This window comes from Alligator sinensis, unplaced genomic scaffold, assembly GCF_000455745.1.
Source record: "Alligator sinensis unplaced genomic scaffold, ASM45574v1 scaffold1277_1, whole genome shotgun sequence".
Classification (NCBI taxonomy): Eukaryota; Metazoa; Chordata; order Crocodylia; family Alligatoridae; genus Alligator; species Alligator sinensis.
The window spans coordinates 1,054,472-1,072,192 of NW_005842341.1; the positions used below are offsets into that span (position 1 = coordinate 1,054,472).

The following is a 17,721-nucleotide window of genomic DNA, read 5'->3' on the forward strand; positions in this document are numbered from 1 at the left end:
GCTGGATCAGAGCTGGGATGCCCCCCCAGCTCCTTCCGTGTGGCTGGATGGGACCCTGGGACCACCAGCAAAACCTGGCTTGCAGTCAGACCACGCACCACCCATCCAGACCACCAGGCAAAAAAGGATGAGCAACACTGCTCTATAATGCTTCAATGACAAACACTACATAAAAAGAAATCTGCCAAAGATCAAAGCATCGCTTCAATTTAGGTGTGACACCTATCACCATCTGCATACTCCAAGACACAACACTACTACTTTAACAAAGCAAAAAAACAACCTCCACCACTATTTATATTTCTAAGCTTAAAGTACGAAAAAGCCCATTTCCACCTTCTTATATGATGCCAGAAGTCAAAAGATCAATTTAAAAATAAATCCTTTGTAGTTCATCTAAAATGTAAAGTAAAAAGTGTGCTTCTATGCCAGTAACCACACTTCACAAACAGAAGAACAATTTTCTCCTCCCCACTCTCAAAAGAAGAACTAGATAGGAATACACAAAAACAGAAAATTACAAAACTTACCTTCCTAATATCTCAAGTAGTTCAGCAACACCATTGAAGTGTTCTGTTTCATATATAAACCTATTAAAAAGTAGATGTAGTTGAAGTCAGTATACTGGTAAGACAGGACTAAGAAAGAGAAATAAGGTATAAAATAACAAAACAACCATATTTTCTTGCATACATACCTGGAAATAAGACATGCACTTTGTTTTGGGGAGGCAGAATGAAGCGGGGGAAAAAAGATTTTTCCAGAGTTACAGCCAAATGCTGACTGCATGGAAGCACTGGCAAGAGGGTTCGAGGGTTAAAACTCTAGCTCTGACACTGAAGAGTAGACTCTGTTCCTGCTGAATCCTGACAGAAAGAGAAGTACAACCCTGGCAGTCTTTTCAGTGTCTCCATGCTTCCATTCTGGCAGAGAAATCAGCTTTCCCATTTAAAGATATGCACTCCAATTTTGGGGGCTTGATTTCTTTTTTTGAGTGGGGTGGGAGGATGAGGGAGAGTGCATGTGGTATGCAAGTATATCTGATTAAAAGTATTTGATAAGTTTCAAACACTGTTCACATTTACAATTCAGTTGACTCATTCAGGAGTTAGTTCATTCTTTCACATTAAACTCTATCAGTATGAACATGATTTAAAATGGCTTAAGTAAAATTTGTTTGGAATTCACATTGCTGTAACTAGAAAACTAGCACGCATTTTCAAATATAGTTGTGGCCTAAAATGAACCTTGAGGGGGTTGGCAGAGTTCACTTAATGGCATAAGGGTTGAGAGATCTAATCCTCAATGCTTATAACCACGTCTCATGACGTTTTCATGAGAGGACAGAAGGTGTGACTACTGGGATTGGGGATCAGATCTTAATAGTGCCACTGCCAGCACAGAGCCCAGGGCACAGGTTTGCAAGTGCTGGACAGGGGGCAATTGACTGACTCCCCCAACCTGATACCCACAAACCCAGGACCCTGGGATTGAGAAGCCTCTCCCTGATTCTGGGGCTCAGTGGACATCTAAAAACCATGTGTGCAACTGGACTGCAAATATGGTTTTTAGACATCCCTGAAGCATGGGGACCCCAGGACCAGGGAGCCTCTCCCCAGTACTGGAGTCTCCATGTCTGGGATATCTAAAGTGCCATGCCCTGCAGCTCCTTAGGACCCATGGGGCAAGGTAATCAACATGCCAGGTCATGGGGAGCCCAAGGACTCCCTGTGACCAGGCATTTTAAAGTGTGTTGCTCCAGTGCCCCCCAGCAAGAATGGCTACCAAGCAGGAGAGTTGCCAAGTTCCTGGTGGGGAGAGCCAAGACCTCAACCCTGCAACTTATTTCCCAGGCATCCTGGCCCCAATGCCAACCCCCATCCCAATGCTGATGCTGACAATCAGTTGATTGTCAATCAACAATCAGTTGATTGTCAGCATTGGCAGAAAGGTGGGCTTATTTTTTAAAATTATGGTGCCACACAAGCAACCCACAAAGATGCTCCAAAGATTCCGTAGAATATCTTTGTGGCTCATTTTCTACTTCATGGTGTCATAAAATAGTTGCACCTGTAGCCCTGTTACTGTTTGTGGTGCAGTTAACATATTAATCACACCTTAAAGGCAAGATGCAACAGGGGCCTGACCTTGCAAGATACTAAGGACTCCAACCTCCTAGGTACTCAATATTCTACAAACAGAATAATAATTGGCAAGTGCATGACTCCTATTAACTAGATAACACATGCTGTGACAAGTCTGCTAATTCAAACATTTTGTTGAAGTGAAGCTCTCTAAGGCAAAACAAAATATTATCTTATCCTGGGTATACAAAAGAGTAGATCCATAGTGTACCTGAGGAATATGTTGTTAATCTGTTTTCTGATGAATGCTCTTAAACCAAGGAATTTTCCATAAATTCGATGAAGGACTGTTTTCAGGAAATCACGTTCTCGTGGGTCTTCACTATCAAAAAGCTCCAACAACTTTAAAAATAAATATTAAGATATTACTTTAAATAATTAAAACTTTGCCATTTGATTCAGTTTAATTTTTAATCCCCAAACTAGCATTTGAAGCAGTATGACTTTTATTGACATATTAATGTTTCAATACATTTTAGTATGGATTTTTTTTTAAAGTACAATCTAAAATCAGAAATTTTGTTTTCCTGTCCCTTAGCACTAACAAACCTTCTAAAAGTTTAACAGAATCCAAGATAATTACATTTCCTATACCATGCATTTTAGTCATTACATTTCCTATACCATGCATTTTAGTAAAGTCATTTCAGCTGGGAACAGATGTTCTTAGAGCAGTGGTTTTCAGTCTTTTTAGACTCCAGGCACCTCCTCCCCTTTGGCAACTTCTGTGAATTGAGCAGCACACCATTCCAAAAACTAGTTTACAATGCTTACCTCCTTGCACAGGGGTCAGGCAAAAATGAACACATGCTTATCTCCTTGTATAGCACAGGTGCTAGGTCAGGTGGATTGGAGAGGAGCAGCCAGGCAGTGACAGGCATGTGCTTACCTCCTTGCACCCCACAGCACACTAAAGGATCTCACAAACCCCAGCTGAGAATCACTGCCTTCAGAGCAATCATATTTTGAATATTATTTTCAACTGAGCATTTTATATCTTCAAAAATTTGTAAAAAATAAATTTAATCCTTGTGATAGACTCAAGGCCTCTACTCCACAACTGTTTATGCACATTTTTAATTAATACATTGAAATAGTTTAATAGATTTCAATAAAACTACTTATGCATTTAAGGTTAACAATATGCATAAGTCCTTACAGTACTAGAGCCTATATTTAATAAAATGAATGGAAAAATAATAGGTACATTCTCAAGAGTAAGGAAGAAGAGGGGAGTAGGCAGTGAGCTGACGGAATTATGGAGTGTTTCTAAATTAAGATGTAGAGATAAAAATCTCTTGCAGCTATCATAAGCGTAAGTTATTTCTGTCTGGATCTGATACTGGTAGTTAAGGGGGGAAAAAATTCTAAGCAACCGGCATAATGTTTGCATTGTACCGAAATGAGTTATTTCACATTTTGTGCTTTTGCTTGTACTGTACTAGTGTGTATCTTCCCTTTAACTCTTTGATGAAAGTTAAAAATGATGTACAAAATAACAACAGGTATTTACTGATGTAGGTTAAATGCCCTCCAATAAGCCAATGAGAAATGTTCTGCGTAACTTTTCTTCTTTATGTGTTTTCCAGGTAACATAGATGATGACTGTACCTTTTTGTAAACCTGCCAACAATAAAGATTTTCTAGCCATGTTACTTGTCTGCAGGGAACACCTTTCGCCTATAGGAAGTGCCCAATTAGCTACCTTGGCTTGTCTGATCCAGGGAAGAGCAGCAAACAAGAGGTACTTTGTGTGTTAAGCGACAATCCTATCATTCAATACAATCAGCACTAATACTACATACAACTTGCAAGGCTAAACAGCAAGCCTGTAAATTGAGACCTGGTTCTGTAGCACCACCACCTGGTCCATAGGAGACCTTCTTTTCCCCAACCACCAGGCATAGAAAAAACTCTTAGAACAAGATATTAGCCTGCATTCTGCAAGAGATCATAAAACCTCACTTTCAAGAACCTCCTGTAGATTTTCTCCTCTGTAGCCAGATAAAAATAGCTCTCAGAAAGCATGTTTTTCTCTCCCTCCCCACACCCCTCCCTCCCCTGCCCCTTTTCCTATTATAAACAGGAATGGAGAGACAGAGCTTGGCAACTGACTGTGCATATTGAGATTCTGCACAGAAACAAAATCCTTGGCAAGAGAAACTCATTTTTCTCTACCCATTCTTCCCTTCTATATATAGACGGAATCTCTCGTCACCATCCCACAATTTTTCTGTGAAGTTTCACCTACACATCTGTTTGATGGTCTGAAAAGGGATCAAGTAGGCATGTCACCCACAATCTTTCAGAGACTTTTAAAATCCAGAACTAGGAGCAACTGCAGGATTTGACTAGCCCCTTTTAGATAAGAACTAGGTATCTCAACAACTGTCCTGATATGGGATTCTGTGGGGAAAAGCTAAATATGAAGGAAGGAAACTGAAGGTACACCATCAACCCAGGACAGGGGAGCAAAGAAATGTAAGTAGAGACATAAGCACCTGCACTGAGGGGGATCTATCTACACATTACTTTCCCTGTTAATGCAGTTGCTGGCTTGGGCATTTTCCTTTCTGTTACCCAAACTATTTGTGAGAATGAACTTCTGGGGCAAGGTCTTTACCCTGCCCATATTCTTGTCCCCATACATCAGGAGTGTTTAACTCATGTGGGCCTGTAGGCCAGATGAGTGGGATGGGGCTGGTCCACAGGCCAGACTGGGCTCACAGAATGGCCCCATATGCTGGATCCAGCATGTGTCCTGGAGCAGGTGCCATGTCCTGTACATGTCCCAGAGCAGTCAGTCTGGGACCATGCCATATGCAGCACCTGCTCCAGAATTGTGCTGCATGCAGTGCCTGATCCAGCCAGTCTGAACCTGAGCCGCACACAGCACCTGCTTCTGTACAGTCCACTTCATGCAGGATACAGTACACATCCTGGAGCAGCTGGAATAGGCACCACATACAATGCAGTGCCACCTGCTCCAGGACCAAACTGCCCACTCCAGCCACTCTAGCACTGCACTGGCTGATCTGGGACATGCACCAGATCTGACACTGAGCGATATGTGATCCCAGAGCGGCTGGAACAGGTGCTGCATGCATACTACATGTTGCCTGTGGGTCAACTATGAGATCCATAGACAGCCCAGCTCTGGTGCTAGGGCCACATCTTTTTCACCCCTGCCATGCACATCCACCAACATCTGATGCTGATCCCAATCAAGAGGAATTTGCTTCAGAACTTCTATTTGCCTACTGTGGCCAATGTTGGACCTGCTGAGGGAGAGGTTTTCCAGGACTTCATATAATTAGGTAAACAATGCTGTGGCTCTTAGCTTGAAGGGAAGGAGCTCTGGAGTTCTTTGTTCTCATGATCCACCCTGTATTCTTTTCCCTTTCATGTCCCTCAGTTTTTTTTCTGTTCCCGCTACAAGTTGGGGTATGAAATGCTGAGAGAAAATAGAGTAAGAGGCAATGGCAAGAGGGGGGAAGGGTACAAACAAAAAGGAAAATGAAATGCAGAAGGAAGGTGATTAATTTTGTTTATTTATTTTGGGCGGAAGAAGCTGGAACCAACCTGAAAGACTACGGCTCATCCTTGCCAAAGAATCCTCTGGCATACCCCTCTTCAATGTGCCTAGGTCTTCCCTATTGTTTCTGATTTCTCTCCCCTACTAGTATCCATTTAAGTTTAGATATGAGGAATGAGCAGATTTGTCAAGTTTAGATAAGACCATAGCTATGGTTTCATAGCCATAGTCTTATCTAAACTTGACAAATCTACTCATTCCTTAATACTGAGGTATTCAGCATAACAGCAAACTTGACCATTTAAAAAATTCACCAGTTAAGTCTTTATTAATCTTAGTTGAACACTTATGAAAACTTATGCATCTCCTACCAAAGAGAAGGGTATAATTTCAAACATACTACAAAGAACAAAAACATGCAAGAACTTTACAATTACGTTCTTTTGTTTTTGTTGTCATTATTTTATATTTAACCAAATCTGAACTAATCCATGCGCTCACATTTATTCAGTATCTATTAAGTATACTTTTTTCAGTTGATTTCTGTGTAGATACAATCACATTTTGAACATTTAATTCCTGTATTTACTTAAATACAAGACAACCCTGAATATATGATGACCCCCAATAATTATATTCTATATATGGAAAATGTAGAAATTTGTTATAATTGTCCAGGTACAGAATCTAATTATTGGAAGTTTGCCTTGAATTTTTCCATCTCCCCCTGCTACAGCAGGGAAAATAAAGCTAGAGAGTCAGGTGGCTCCCTTGCCCTCTGCTCCTCCCCCCGCCCCCACTTCTTCCCCCCTTTCCTTACTGTCAGACCCTGCACTCCCTGAGCACATGGAAGTGAGAAACAAATCTGTAAACACTGACCTTGAAATAAATATATCTGTAGTAATTTGCATATAGTACCCATAGAGTTAGTTCATCCAGAGTTGATAGAGTTTATCTTTTTTCTGAAACTGCTGCAAGTTTTAGCACAGGTACTCCATAAACAACACTTTTGTACCTACTTATTATGTACAGTTTAAACTATGCATGATTAGTCCAAAGCCAAAAGGTACATGATTTACCACATAGTTCATTGGGCTGGGTCTCAGCAGTGTCAACAGCAGTTCAAGCCATGGTGACCTCATAGGTTAATACTGCTCTCAGTATGTGTGTGTAACTCCAGATACACCCCCAACAAATGTGCTAATTTGACCCCCCACTCATGACTGGAACTAGGTGTTCTTGTCACTAGTCCTGGGATCATCCAAAGTTTACGTGCAGATGAGGTGCAGGGCAACCTGGTCTGGCTCCACCTTACAGAGGGCAGGGCCACACTAATCATCATATACAACAGGATGAGACAGGAGACAACAAAGGGATTCTGGATTAATTGTTTGGGGCCCTGTTTGGTGATGTTTGCCAGCTATCCAAGACTGGTGAAGAAACAGGAATTGGAAATGGGAAAGAAAGGTGCAGCTCAGCGGTGAGAGCAAAGAAGAAGTTGAAATGTATTTAATGTAGTGACTTGCTATGACTTGAAAGAAAGAGTAAGCGTTGAGGGGGACTGCACCCAGTGGGCAGTACCATATGTCTTATTAAGTCATGCTGCACTAATCTCTTCTTGTGGTAGGTCCACATCAATATTTTTGCCCAATATGGGCTATGTGTTTTATAGTTGTGCCCAGTGTTGGCTGCACTTAATCAACTGCATAGTTGATTTATACTACTAAGCACATGCTGGTTTTTGCCAGCAGTTTAATGAGAGACAATGTATTTAAGTTTCCTTGTATGTCCAGAAGACAAGGAGAAAAGAAACCTCATTTTGTATTCAAGTAAATATGGTAGTTACAGCAGAAAAGCAAAAAACCTAACTACACTATGTTACTAATAAATAGAAATGGTAATTATCATGTCAAAAAGTGCACGAATTTAAAAAGACTAAAACTAAGTTTCTTTAAAATAATACTAATTGGGCCATGGTATGCTATTTTTTGTTCTAAGTGACCCAATATTCCTTTATAAAGATGGATTCACAATGGCAAAATTTAATCTGAGAATTGTTCATTTCAACAGAAGACAAAATATATATTATGAAGACAGCCAATTTCTGTTCCACAAATTGAAGCTTTTCTTTGAAAGTATTAATAACAATTCTGTAAATTTCCACATGAAATTCCATGCGTCTGTATCATCTGTTATTCTGTTAGTATATTAGCTGGTACAAAGAAACCCTCATTTGTTAAAATAATGGTTTAAATTTTAATAAAAAATGGTCATCCAAGATTAAAATTTAAAATGGTGTATTATATAATGTTATACGTTAGAAACTGACAGCACAGTAGTATCACTTAGTTTACAATAACTTGAATATTAAATATCAAAAAATGTACTCAACCTGCTGTACAAACTTCTGGTCAATGTATCGCTTTGCAATACTAGGCTGGAAATCTAGGCTCTCCAAAAATCTCAGGAAAAATTCATATACCAGCTGCAACAAACATTAAAATGAAAATTTTGAAGGTTAAACATGCATCATTCATAATGAAGAACTAATAAATGTAATCTAAACAGAATGTTGTCTGCAACGAAGTACCAGCCTAAATGACTAGGGTACCACACCTCCTACTCCTATGTTCCTGGATACCTAGAATGTAAAATATCTGAAAAGACAGGAGTTATTGTAATAAAGATAATGGCAACTGCAACCAGGACCTGTAATTGTTAAACAATCTTCATAATGAGGCACCAATTGTGTCACTTGAAAGACTAACCAATACTAGTAGAACATTTCCCATTAACTGTAGTACTGTACAATGAGTTGTCTGACTTCTTGTACTTGAAGAATACGCATCAGTGAACATATGACTGCTTTATATATTTATCCATATACTAGGATTGCTATTTAATGCTATGCTCAAATGAAAGTGAATTAAATAATTTGATCTGTGTTCAAATATTGGGTTTTTATACATCTGACAGGTGAGTTATCTATACTAAAAGAAGCTTGTTTGAGTGAGCAGAATGTAGAGGGGAAAAAAAAAGATTTTTCCAGTGCTGTAATCTAGGAGCTGGATTTTTCATGAAGACAGTGTACTACAAGATGATTGCCAGATTCTCTCTGCCTTCCAACAAGCAAGTCCAAGGCAGCACCCAGAAAAGCACTACTTATCCCCCATTTACTTGTGAGATAAAACTTAATAAAAACAGGTTCCAATTTGAGAGTGGCTGTGAAAGGGTTAACACTAGACTGTGCCCCTTTTTACTAGCTTGCAGGAAGAAAGAAGCTGGTAGTCATTTGAAGCAGTGTCTTTAAGTTTCTACAGTTCCATGCAATGAAGTTCTTGCAAAGCTGCTTAGGCATGCACTCCAATTTTGGAGGGCTGATTTTCAAGGAAATAGCAAGTGTGGCATGTGAGTAAATACAATAATTAGCTGTTAGAAAACCCTATAACAAAGATACTCGTTTGTGCAGACTCTGCAACATGGTATCTAAAAATTAATCTGAACTCAACTAACTACAAATTATAATTGTTCAGTTTAACACTTGAAATGAAAAAAATGGCAGGGAGTCAATCAGGTGATTGACAGAACAGTGCTACCATATATATTTGTATCATTCGGTGATACTTACACTCATAGGGCACGTCTACACATGCAGGCATGTGCTCTTGCACCAGCACAAATAGAAACTGTTCAAATTTGAGCTGGGGCTTTTTCCCTCAGCTCATGTGCCCAGACATGCACTTTGGTGTAGGGCAAAATAAATCTGCCTGGCCCCTCTAGGGATGGGAGGGAAAGGGGGGGGGCAGTGTGTGGGTAGGTGTGGGAGGACTGTGGATGGGGGAGGGGACTGTGTGGTGGGGTGCTGCTTAGAAGGGGTGGGTTCTCTGCCCACCAGAGAGCAGAGCCCCTCCACACAGCTCATGGACTCCCCCCTGCAGGGTCCCAGCCCCCCCAGGGGCTACAGAGTCTCCCGAGGCTGGAGACAAGCAAAGAACAAGCAAGGGAAGGAGCAGGGGGCTGAAGACAAGCAGGGGAACGTCTCCAGTTCATCTCCAGGGGCTCGTCTCCAGCCCCCTCCAATCTCTGCCCTGCCTGGCCCCAGCCTCCTGACACTCAAAAAAAAGCCCTGCACTCACTGGCTGTAGCAGTGGCCATCAAGGCCACTGGGGACTCATGGCAGAGCTCCCCCCAGCACAGCATGGGGCAGTGGGGGGCAGGGGGGACTGGCCCTGGCCACCTGGCACCCGCACAGCAGCTGCCCCATGGTGCAGGTTCAGCACTGCTCAGCAGGGCGCTGTGCACTGTCTGGGAGCTGGGGGGGCTCCACGTGCCCCCCCGAGCCTGGCACCACTCAGCCCCAGCTCCCAAATAATGCGGGGAGCCACACTGCACCCATGCCATGTGGCATGGGTAGCATGCCAGGTGGCCAGGGCTTGGCCCCTGCTACTCCGCGCCATATGGGGGGGGGGGGGCGTGCCGGGGTGCCCCCGGGCCCGAGGAGCCCTGAGGGCCACTGCTGGGGCTGGGTGGGGCAGCCAGCAGGGAGCTGGGAGCAGGTGGGGCAGCAATCAGGGGAGCAAGTGGGGGCTGGGCAGAAGCCCCCCCCCCATGGACCCCTTCTCCAGCCCCCTCCACTTATCTGGCACAAAGCTCAGGTCCCAGTTGCTGCAGCCTGCACCACTGCTTGCCCTGCCCAGGCAGGCAGCGTGCTTCAGCACCAAGGCAAGGGACAGCCATAGAGAGGCTCTGGCTGGCTACCAAAGTGTCTCTGTGGAGGGCCTGAGCCTCCGGTTGAATCAGGGCAGTTTGGGACCATGCCTTGCCTTGCTGTTTTACAGTACAGTTTTTTTGACCTCTGGATATGTAAGGGTCTAATTTTGCCCCTGCACTGCAAATCTGCAGTGCAGGGAACTTTTTTTGTTCCCGCACATCCCTTTTGCAGTGTCTCAAAGACGCTGTTTGAGACACTGCAAGAGGCACGTGCATACTCATCTGGACGTGCCCATAAGCATTTTGGAAAGGAGTATTTATTTAACGTTTTTCATTTAAGTGTCAAATTGAATATACGTACATATATACATATCATTCTGTGAATATAATCCAACTGCATTTCTAAACCTGAAAAGGAAAACAAATGAAGATACAGTATATTCGCCATACAAAAAATATCCACAAGTGTTCATTCTGTTCTGTTTTACATGACAAAATCAGATGGAAAAAAAAGTAATCCCGTACCTGTATGTGAGGCCATGAGGCTTCAAGAGTAGGCTCATCTTCTTCTGGATCAAAATCTGGATTATCGCTTGGTGGAAGTGTTCTGAAAATATTAGAACTAATCTGCAAAGAGAAAAATGAAATTAGTTGCATTGTTGCTTATTGGATTTCAAAAGCTTAAACTAAGCAATTTGTTCCTTTATCTAAACAGAAGATAAACTGATCCAGGTTTGAATTGTTTTGGCCTTACTGATTCACTTTTGCAGAACTGCTGACCCTGTGTGTCAAACAGGACCATCACTGCATACGAAGTAGACATTCTCTCACATATTTTTGCTCATTTTTATATTAGACATACCACACCTTCGCATTCCTCCTTGTTTGAAGTGGAGTTACAAATGACTCCAAGCTTTAAAATAAAAACCAGATCTCGTAACAGGTGCACCAAACTCAGCAGGCCCTACAGGCATGGATGAGTAGTGTGGGGCTGGTCCACAAGCAGAAATGGGTCCACAGAATGGTCTTGCATACCAAATCCAGCATGCGAGGCCCATCTGGCCTACAGCACCATGTACAGCATCAGTCCAGTACATGCTGCAGTCCAAGAGCCACGGCAGCACTGAAGGCTGGATGACAGCTCTGCAGGCTGGATCTGGCCCACAAGCTGAATCTTTGACACCCATATCTTACAAGAACTAAAAGAAACCAGTTCTACATCCAGATTTTTAGGTTTGGTCTAGCTGTCTTATATCAAAAGATCTTCAAAAGTGCCAGTTCAAAAGAGTGCTCTTTAGGAGTTTTCAAAGTGCACAACTCACATGAGAACAAAAAACCTTTTAGAGGTCAAAAGGAAACAAACATCATTTTTACCTACTAACAGGTTTATGCTTCACATTGTCCATGAAAAATAGCAGATTTAAAAATATGACTGAAAACCTCAAGTTAATTTTGTATCTTTCCCTTTCTATTAGTTTTACAACCACCATTTGGCCCAATGCAAAGCCTTCAAATTCATCAGCATGCTGGGTCTAATCAAAGGTGGACTTTTGGAAAGTAGGAACCGCACTTAGTCACCAAACTTCCACTTTTGCATTATAAAACACGTCCAAAGTACTCAGACTCCTGTTAAATGCCTTACTAGAACCCAAACACACATTCTACTTTTTCAGGGATCCTTCTTCCAAAACCATAAATGTGGAACAAGACAATCGCTGTCTAGAAACGGGAATAGATTGTTTTCAGAGCCTTAACCCAGAAAAAAAAAGTCTGTGGCATGCAATTTTCCCCCCCAATTTAAGTGGAAACAAAAGACCATCAACATTTATTTTATTCTGTATTTTTCAAAACTGAAAGAAAAAAATCTCAAAGATCACTTACTGTATGGGAATATTTGTATACATATTATCTCATCCCTAAATTCTCAAAGTCAGTTTAGGGACCTTCTCTTTTAAGAAGCATGTTTTCAAGTCTTAGTGAGAAAGGAGCACAAATACAGCTTTAGGTTCATGTTACCAGTTCAAAAATGCTACCTGGTGCCAAAGTTCAGGGAGTAAGGGGGGGTGGGACTTACAGTCCCAAGATACCAACCAGGGGGCAGGGCAACTGTCAAGGGGCTACCCATGCAACCCTCAACAGCTAACCAAAATTTGATAAGCGGCCCTCCAGCTGAAATAACTGCCTGCCCCTGATTTAAATCACTCGTCAGGAATTCTCAATTTAAGCGCTGTTTTCTACAAGAAGTGAACTCTTGTTGTTTGATACAACCTTTATTAAAATTTTCCCAAACAGGGTTTCTTATGGCCTGGCAAGCCTGCTGCCATGACAGGTTTTCCCTTCTATCACACTATTCCCTAAGTCTCAAATCAACGGAGAGGCTATACTCAGAAACTTATCCCTTAAGGCTTCTGGTATATTCTACTCAAAATATTTCTCTTTTTCCTACTGCCCTTCCCTCCGTGCATTTATCTCCAGACTTCTTCTCCTTGCCCAGATCTACTCCACCCCCAACAATCCTCTATTTATTTAACTTCTTGAAACTTTGCACTTTTAAAGAGAGGTAAGGGCTTGACTCTGTGTACGCAAACTTGCAATAGGGCAGGTCTGGGTAGGTAATCAGGTCTGTTATCTCATCTCCATGCACTGCTGTTAACAAGGATGCTATCTCTGGAGAGACAAATCCACGGTTTGAGAACTGAAACCAAGCAATACAGAAATGCTTAATGGGATCTTCTAGACTGAGCACTGAGTCCCATTGGGTAGAGTGGTTTTCTTTAATCTTTACTAATCTATAGAGCAGCCCCTGGGAACCCCATAAAATTAGGCCCCTAATATAGTGTATGGCCTGTTGTGACCTATTTATCAAACATTTTTAGAAAAGTTACATTAATATATTGTCTCAAACAGTATATAATTAGAAATTATAATCCTTATTCCATGATGATATCTTTGAGCTCTAACATAGATTACATTAAAACTATCTTTATATAGGTTTATTTTTTTAAAGTATCTTAACAAAAACAAAAATCAACAAATACAATTAAATTAAAAATATATATTTAAAATTTTAAAAATCTGATTTTTTTTTGTTTTTAATTGTTGCTTATTATCCATCCTGTTTGATGAACTGGCTAGCAGAAGTTATAGTTCACCAGTTGTAGCTGTACATCAATAACACGGTCTTATCAGTGAACTGCCTGTACCCCAAAGGGTCCTGTGGCTTTATCCCATTCATGCTTATCCTAAATGTGTGTGTTTTAGCTTTTAAGTGTTATAGGTGCCTCTCTACTGCAAATGAGGATTAGCACATCTTCCTAAGAAAAGTTTTTTGGATTTTCATAATACTGGTCTGTCAGTCAAAATCTCTCTCAAAAGGTTATCTTTGGGTCCTTGGTTAGAGGTAGTGTGCATTTTAACAACATTTACAAGACTATATTTCCATCCCTTGTTATGAGGGAAGATATTTTCATTCTTGACATCCACAGTTCTAGCATGCGGGCAGAACTTTACCTAAACTAGAACACAGCTCCCAATCCTTGTATGGATCCATGGCCAATAAACTGACATAACAATCCCCTCTAATACAAACAATGCTGCCACACAGTTCTTGACTATTTGTGTTGACATCATATTCTTAGTCTAGGGCCACTTTACAATGTTCTTTATACATGACCAAGAGAGGAAGGAAAACAGAAGCACCTTGTTAAACAGTGTGCTGCTCCTACCGATGAGCTACCTCCTACTGCAGAACAGTAAAGTAAAATCTTGCCTACTTAAGTAGCACAGAAGCTGACATACTGCCATTGTATCTGCAAGGATTTGTACTGAGTGCTTTTTTGAATACTGGAGGAAAAGTCTGGAAAGCCAGTTTTAGCAGTTGTCAGATCCAAGGTTTAAGGAAATTATTAGTTGTTTTCTAACTTTTGGAGACTGAGGCCCTCCTGCTTCCCTGTCATGACAGGCAGAAATGGTACTGGAAAAGACGTCATTCCTTAGAAAATACCTCTGGGAAGGTCACATGTCTGAAGAGCCCCCTTAACAGAGGAGGTTTTCTTGATTTAAGAGACAATGTATGTATATCTTCCCCCAGCTTCTGTGATACCAAATGTGCTAAAGGTTTGGCAGAATGCAGCTTGGTTGATGCTGGCTACCATTCACATGCCACATTATTCCTTCCTGTGATTCACCCTCTGTAACAAAAGAGGTGGGAGGTTTCACAGCTAAATATGGCATCACTTAGTTAGCAGCACAGCTACTGATATGACACAAATTGGATAATTCTTTATCCAAGTAGGTTACAGCAGTGCATTTGGAAACTAAAAAGCTTTCCCTCTAGAAGATCTTAAGTAGGGATTACTCATGCTAAAGGAGTTTGAAATTTTACTCTGTTCCTGTTGTTTAAAACCATTTGCTACCAACTGAAATCAAGATTATCATTAACTACAAAGGTTTAGTTAGTTCAGTTTAGTTAACAGCAATTTTAGCACATCGGGTGCCTATAGAGGGAACTTTCATTCATTTTTAATTGAAGCTGTTTTTGCAAGGGGTGATGCATTTTTACCCACCCCCCCACAAATTCTCTATCTAATTAAGTCTGGTCCTTGTTAAGCCTCTTCCCCCCTGGTTAGGAAACCACCTTCATCAGTCAGTCCTTGCTGAAAGTTGCTCTCAAAGGATATGGAGAGATGTTACATTTAAAGCACTTCAAATGCAGTTGCATTCTGAAGCACTTCAAAAGACAGAACACTTCAGCCATGAAGAAACATACAGCCCCTGTTGCAAAACCCCAGCTGAAGCACTTCAAATCGCTGCACCTGCATGCAATGGCATGCTCCAGCCAGGGAGTGCAACAGAGGGCTGATGAGTCCTGCAGGTTTGCTACCTCCCTCCATGGGGGGAGCAGGGGGAGAGGGAATGGAACCAACTGTCAGTGGCACACTGAAGACCTCTGAAGCACAGCCAAGTGTCAGTAAGCATCTTCCTGTGCACTCAACCTCCATTCTCTCAGAGCACCAGCACACTCGAACTAGGAAACCAAATGGCCCTACGCCACTGCTGTGCCTCCTGCCAGAGGTTGCAGCAACCTTGGGAGACCTAGGGATGTAGAGCAAAGGGTGAGGGAAAGTAAAGAACAATGCACTCAAGCATTCTCCTGCATGTTCCACCTCTGTGCTCCTTCAGCAGTTCCTAAACTGGAAACAGAAAGGGGGTGGGGATGGGAAAATGGGGCCCCCGGCATCCCAGTTCCAGTGGAGGGATACTTTTTTTTGGCACTGGGACTGTCACACTGAAGGTACAGCTGACTTACTACATACTGGAGCATCTCATCTGTGCACCTCTAAAAGCTAGCAAACTAACAATTGCCTGACTGACTGCAATAGAATTCTCTTACCACTCTGGAAAAATTTCAGATGTGGACAAAGAACCACTTCATTTTTGTGAGAGATCACATGGGAGGGAAGTGAGAAGGGTAGATGTCAACCAGGAAAGCCTGCAGCTTGTCTTCTCTTCTAGCAGTTGCAATAAGGCATCCTTTATTATAGTCGAGATACCAGGTAATTTTCTTCCAAAAAGTTCTAAGGGCTGTTTCATGAGCCAAGTAAATACTGTATTTCAGTTCCACATAGATGTGTGTACTCTATAGAAAAGAGATGTTGCTTAAACCCATCAAGAAACATCATGTAAATACAGTGAGCTTTAAGCGAAGATAAACGGCAGTATTGGAGATACTGTATACAATTTTACCAACGAAGCGGGGAGAATCCCAAGGATTTTAAATGACCTGGGTCTCCATTATAGATTTCATCCCACTTCACCTCTCATTCATACTCTTGTTTGCCCAAGATAAACATTTCCACTTAGAATCGAAACACAGATAGGTTGACTTCTTACTGGAGGTAAATATAATCAGTACCTTATCACTCTCAGCAGAAAAAGTTCTAATTTTATCAAAGTACTATACAGCTTGTAACATGAACAGAAGACTGGCTGGACAGCAGGTAGCAAATCCAACCATTCTGTGCGGTCAGTAGATCTGGAATTGCTGAGAGAGACAAATAAACCTCTTGTGATACTGAAAGTACTACAAATACGACAAATGTTCCATTTGGCCTATTCTTCTGAAAAACAGCTGTAGATTTCTCGTTTAAAAAAAAAAAAAAAAAAAAAAAAGTAGATTGAAAGGGGACAAGATGCATTCCAAGTCAAAAGCCCTAACCCATGCACATGGAGAAGGGAGGGATTGAGTAAGCATGACCAATTGTAGCTTTCTGATCACAGGTTCGAGCTCCTCTGAAGAGCTACAAAGGGTCAGAGATTTCCATTCTCGCTTTGGAGAATGGAACTCCCTTAATAGCCTCCACATCTAGTAGTGAAAGAACTTATTTTCAGAAATTCTCATAAGACACCCTGAAGAGAGACATGGGCAAGGAACACAAAGTGGCTAAAAAGCAAATAGGGAAGTACAGAATGGAGTAAGTGTTGGATTCTGTCCAAGATTCAGTCTCTAGCAACAGACACCAGGCAAGCTAAGAATGGTTTCCAAACTAAGGTGAAACTGTTACTAAGTTTAAAACAAGGCAGAAATCTCAAACCTGAGGTTAATACAGAAGAGGATAGCATAGAAGCTCCCTTTAGCTCATGGTTTGTAGGGTTTGTGTCTGCTGGTCCTGGATAGGTCCTATTGTTGGTATTGCTTCCTTTGAAACTAATACGAAGGACAAGATGGGACAGTTTTGCCTGCTAACAAAATAGGATTTGCAAAACTTTTTCCTAGACAGCTCAGATGTCTCTATAGACCTTTACCACCTTTCAATTGGTCTAGAACCTCATCTGTTCTAAGAGTAAAGAATCCATCATAATCATATAGCAAGCTCTTGTTTCTGGGGGAACTTCAAATGTTTGTAAATGTTGCTATAAGTGGCACCGCAGAGCAATTTCAGATGCTACAGTACTACACCAAGCATCAATGACTGTAAAAGATGCTCAATGAAAGCTTAGCTATTAACCTTCTGTAATAAGTGGCTTTAGCTAAGTTGTTTTTTTTAACTCTTCAGAAGTAACTGGGCTAAACACAGTGCTATTCTGCCCTACAGGTTATAATCTGCAACATTATTGTTTGAAGTTTGCTGTACTGAGGTCTGATGTGGCAGGGGAGAACATCTTTCTACCCAAAGGCTTCTTATCCAATCTCTTTGAAGGCACGGAATGGATTTGTTCCCTCTAGTTCTTTGAACTGCAGCTGCCACTTACAAAGAGATGTCTGTAAGAATAGGAAACCCTTAGGAAAGGGCAAATAACTCATCTGATTTCTTAGGACTGCTGAACAAGCAA

General features: G+C 41.5%; 1 protein-coding gene across 1 annotated transcript in view; it reads right to left on the reverse strand.

Annotated features, from left to right (window-relative positions):
* Nucleotides 1-17,721, reverse strand: part of PPP2R5A (protein phosphatase 2 regulatory subunit B'alpha) — a 94,685-nt gene that overhangs the window by 19,248 nt on the left and 57,716 nt on the right. The window contains exons 4-7 of the mRNA XM_006028801.3: nucleotides 10,915-11,016; nucleotides 8,072-8,164; nucleotides 2,356-2,486; nucleotides 531-590 (exon numbers count right to left, since the gene is read on the reverse strand). Of these exons, the coding sequence (XP_006028863.1) occupies nucleotides 531-590; nucleotides 2,356-2,486; nucleotides 8,072-8,164; nucleotides 10,915-11,016 (386 nt within the window). The remainder of the gene's footprint in view (nucleotides 1-530; nucleotides 591-2,355; nucleotides 2,487-8,071; nucleotides 8,165-10,914; nucleotides 11,017-17,721) is intronic.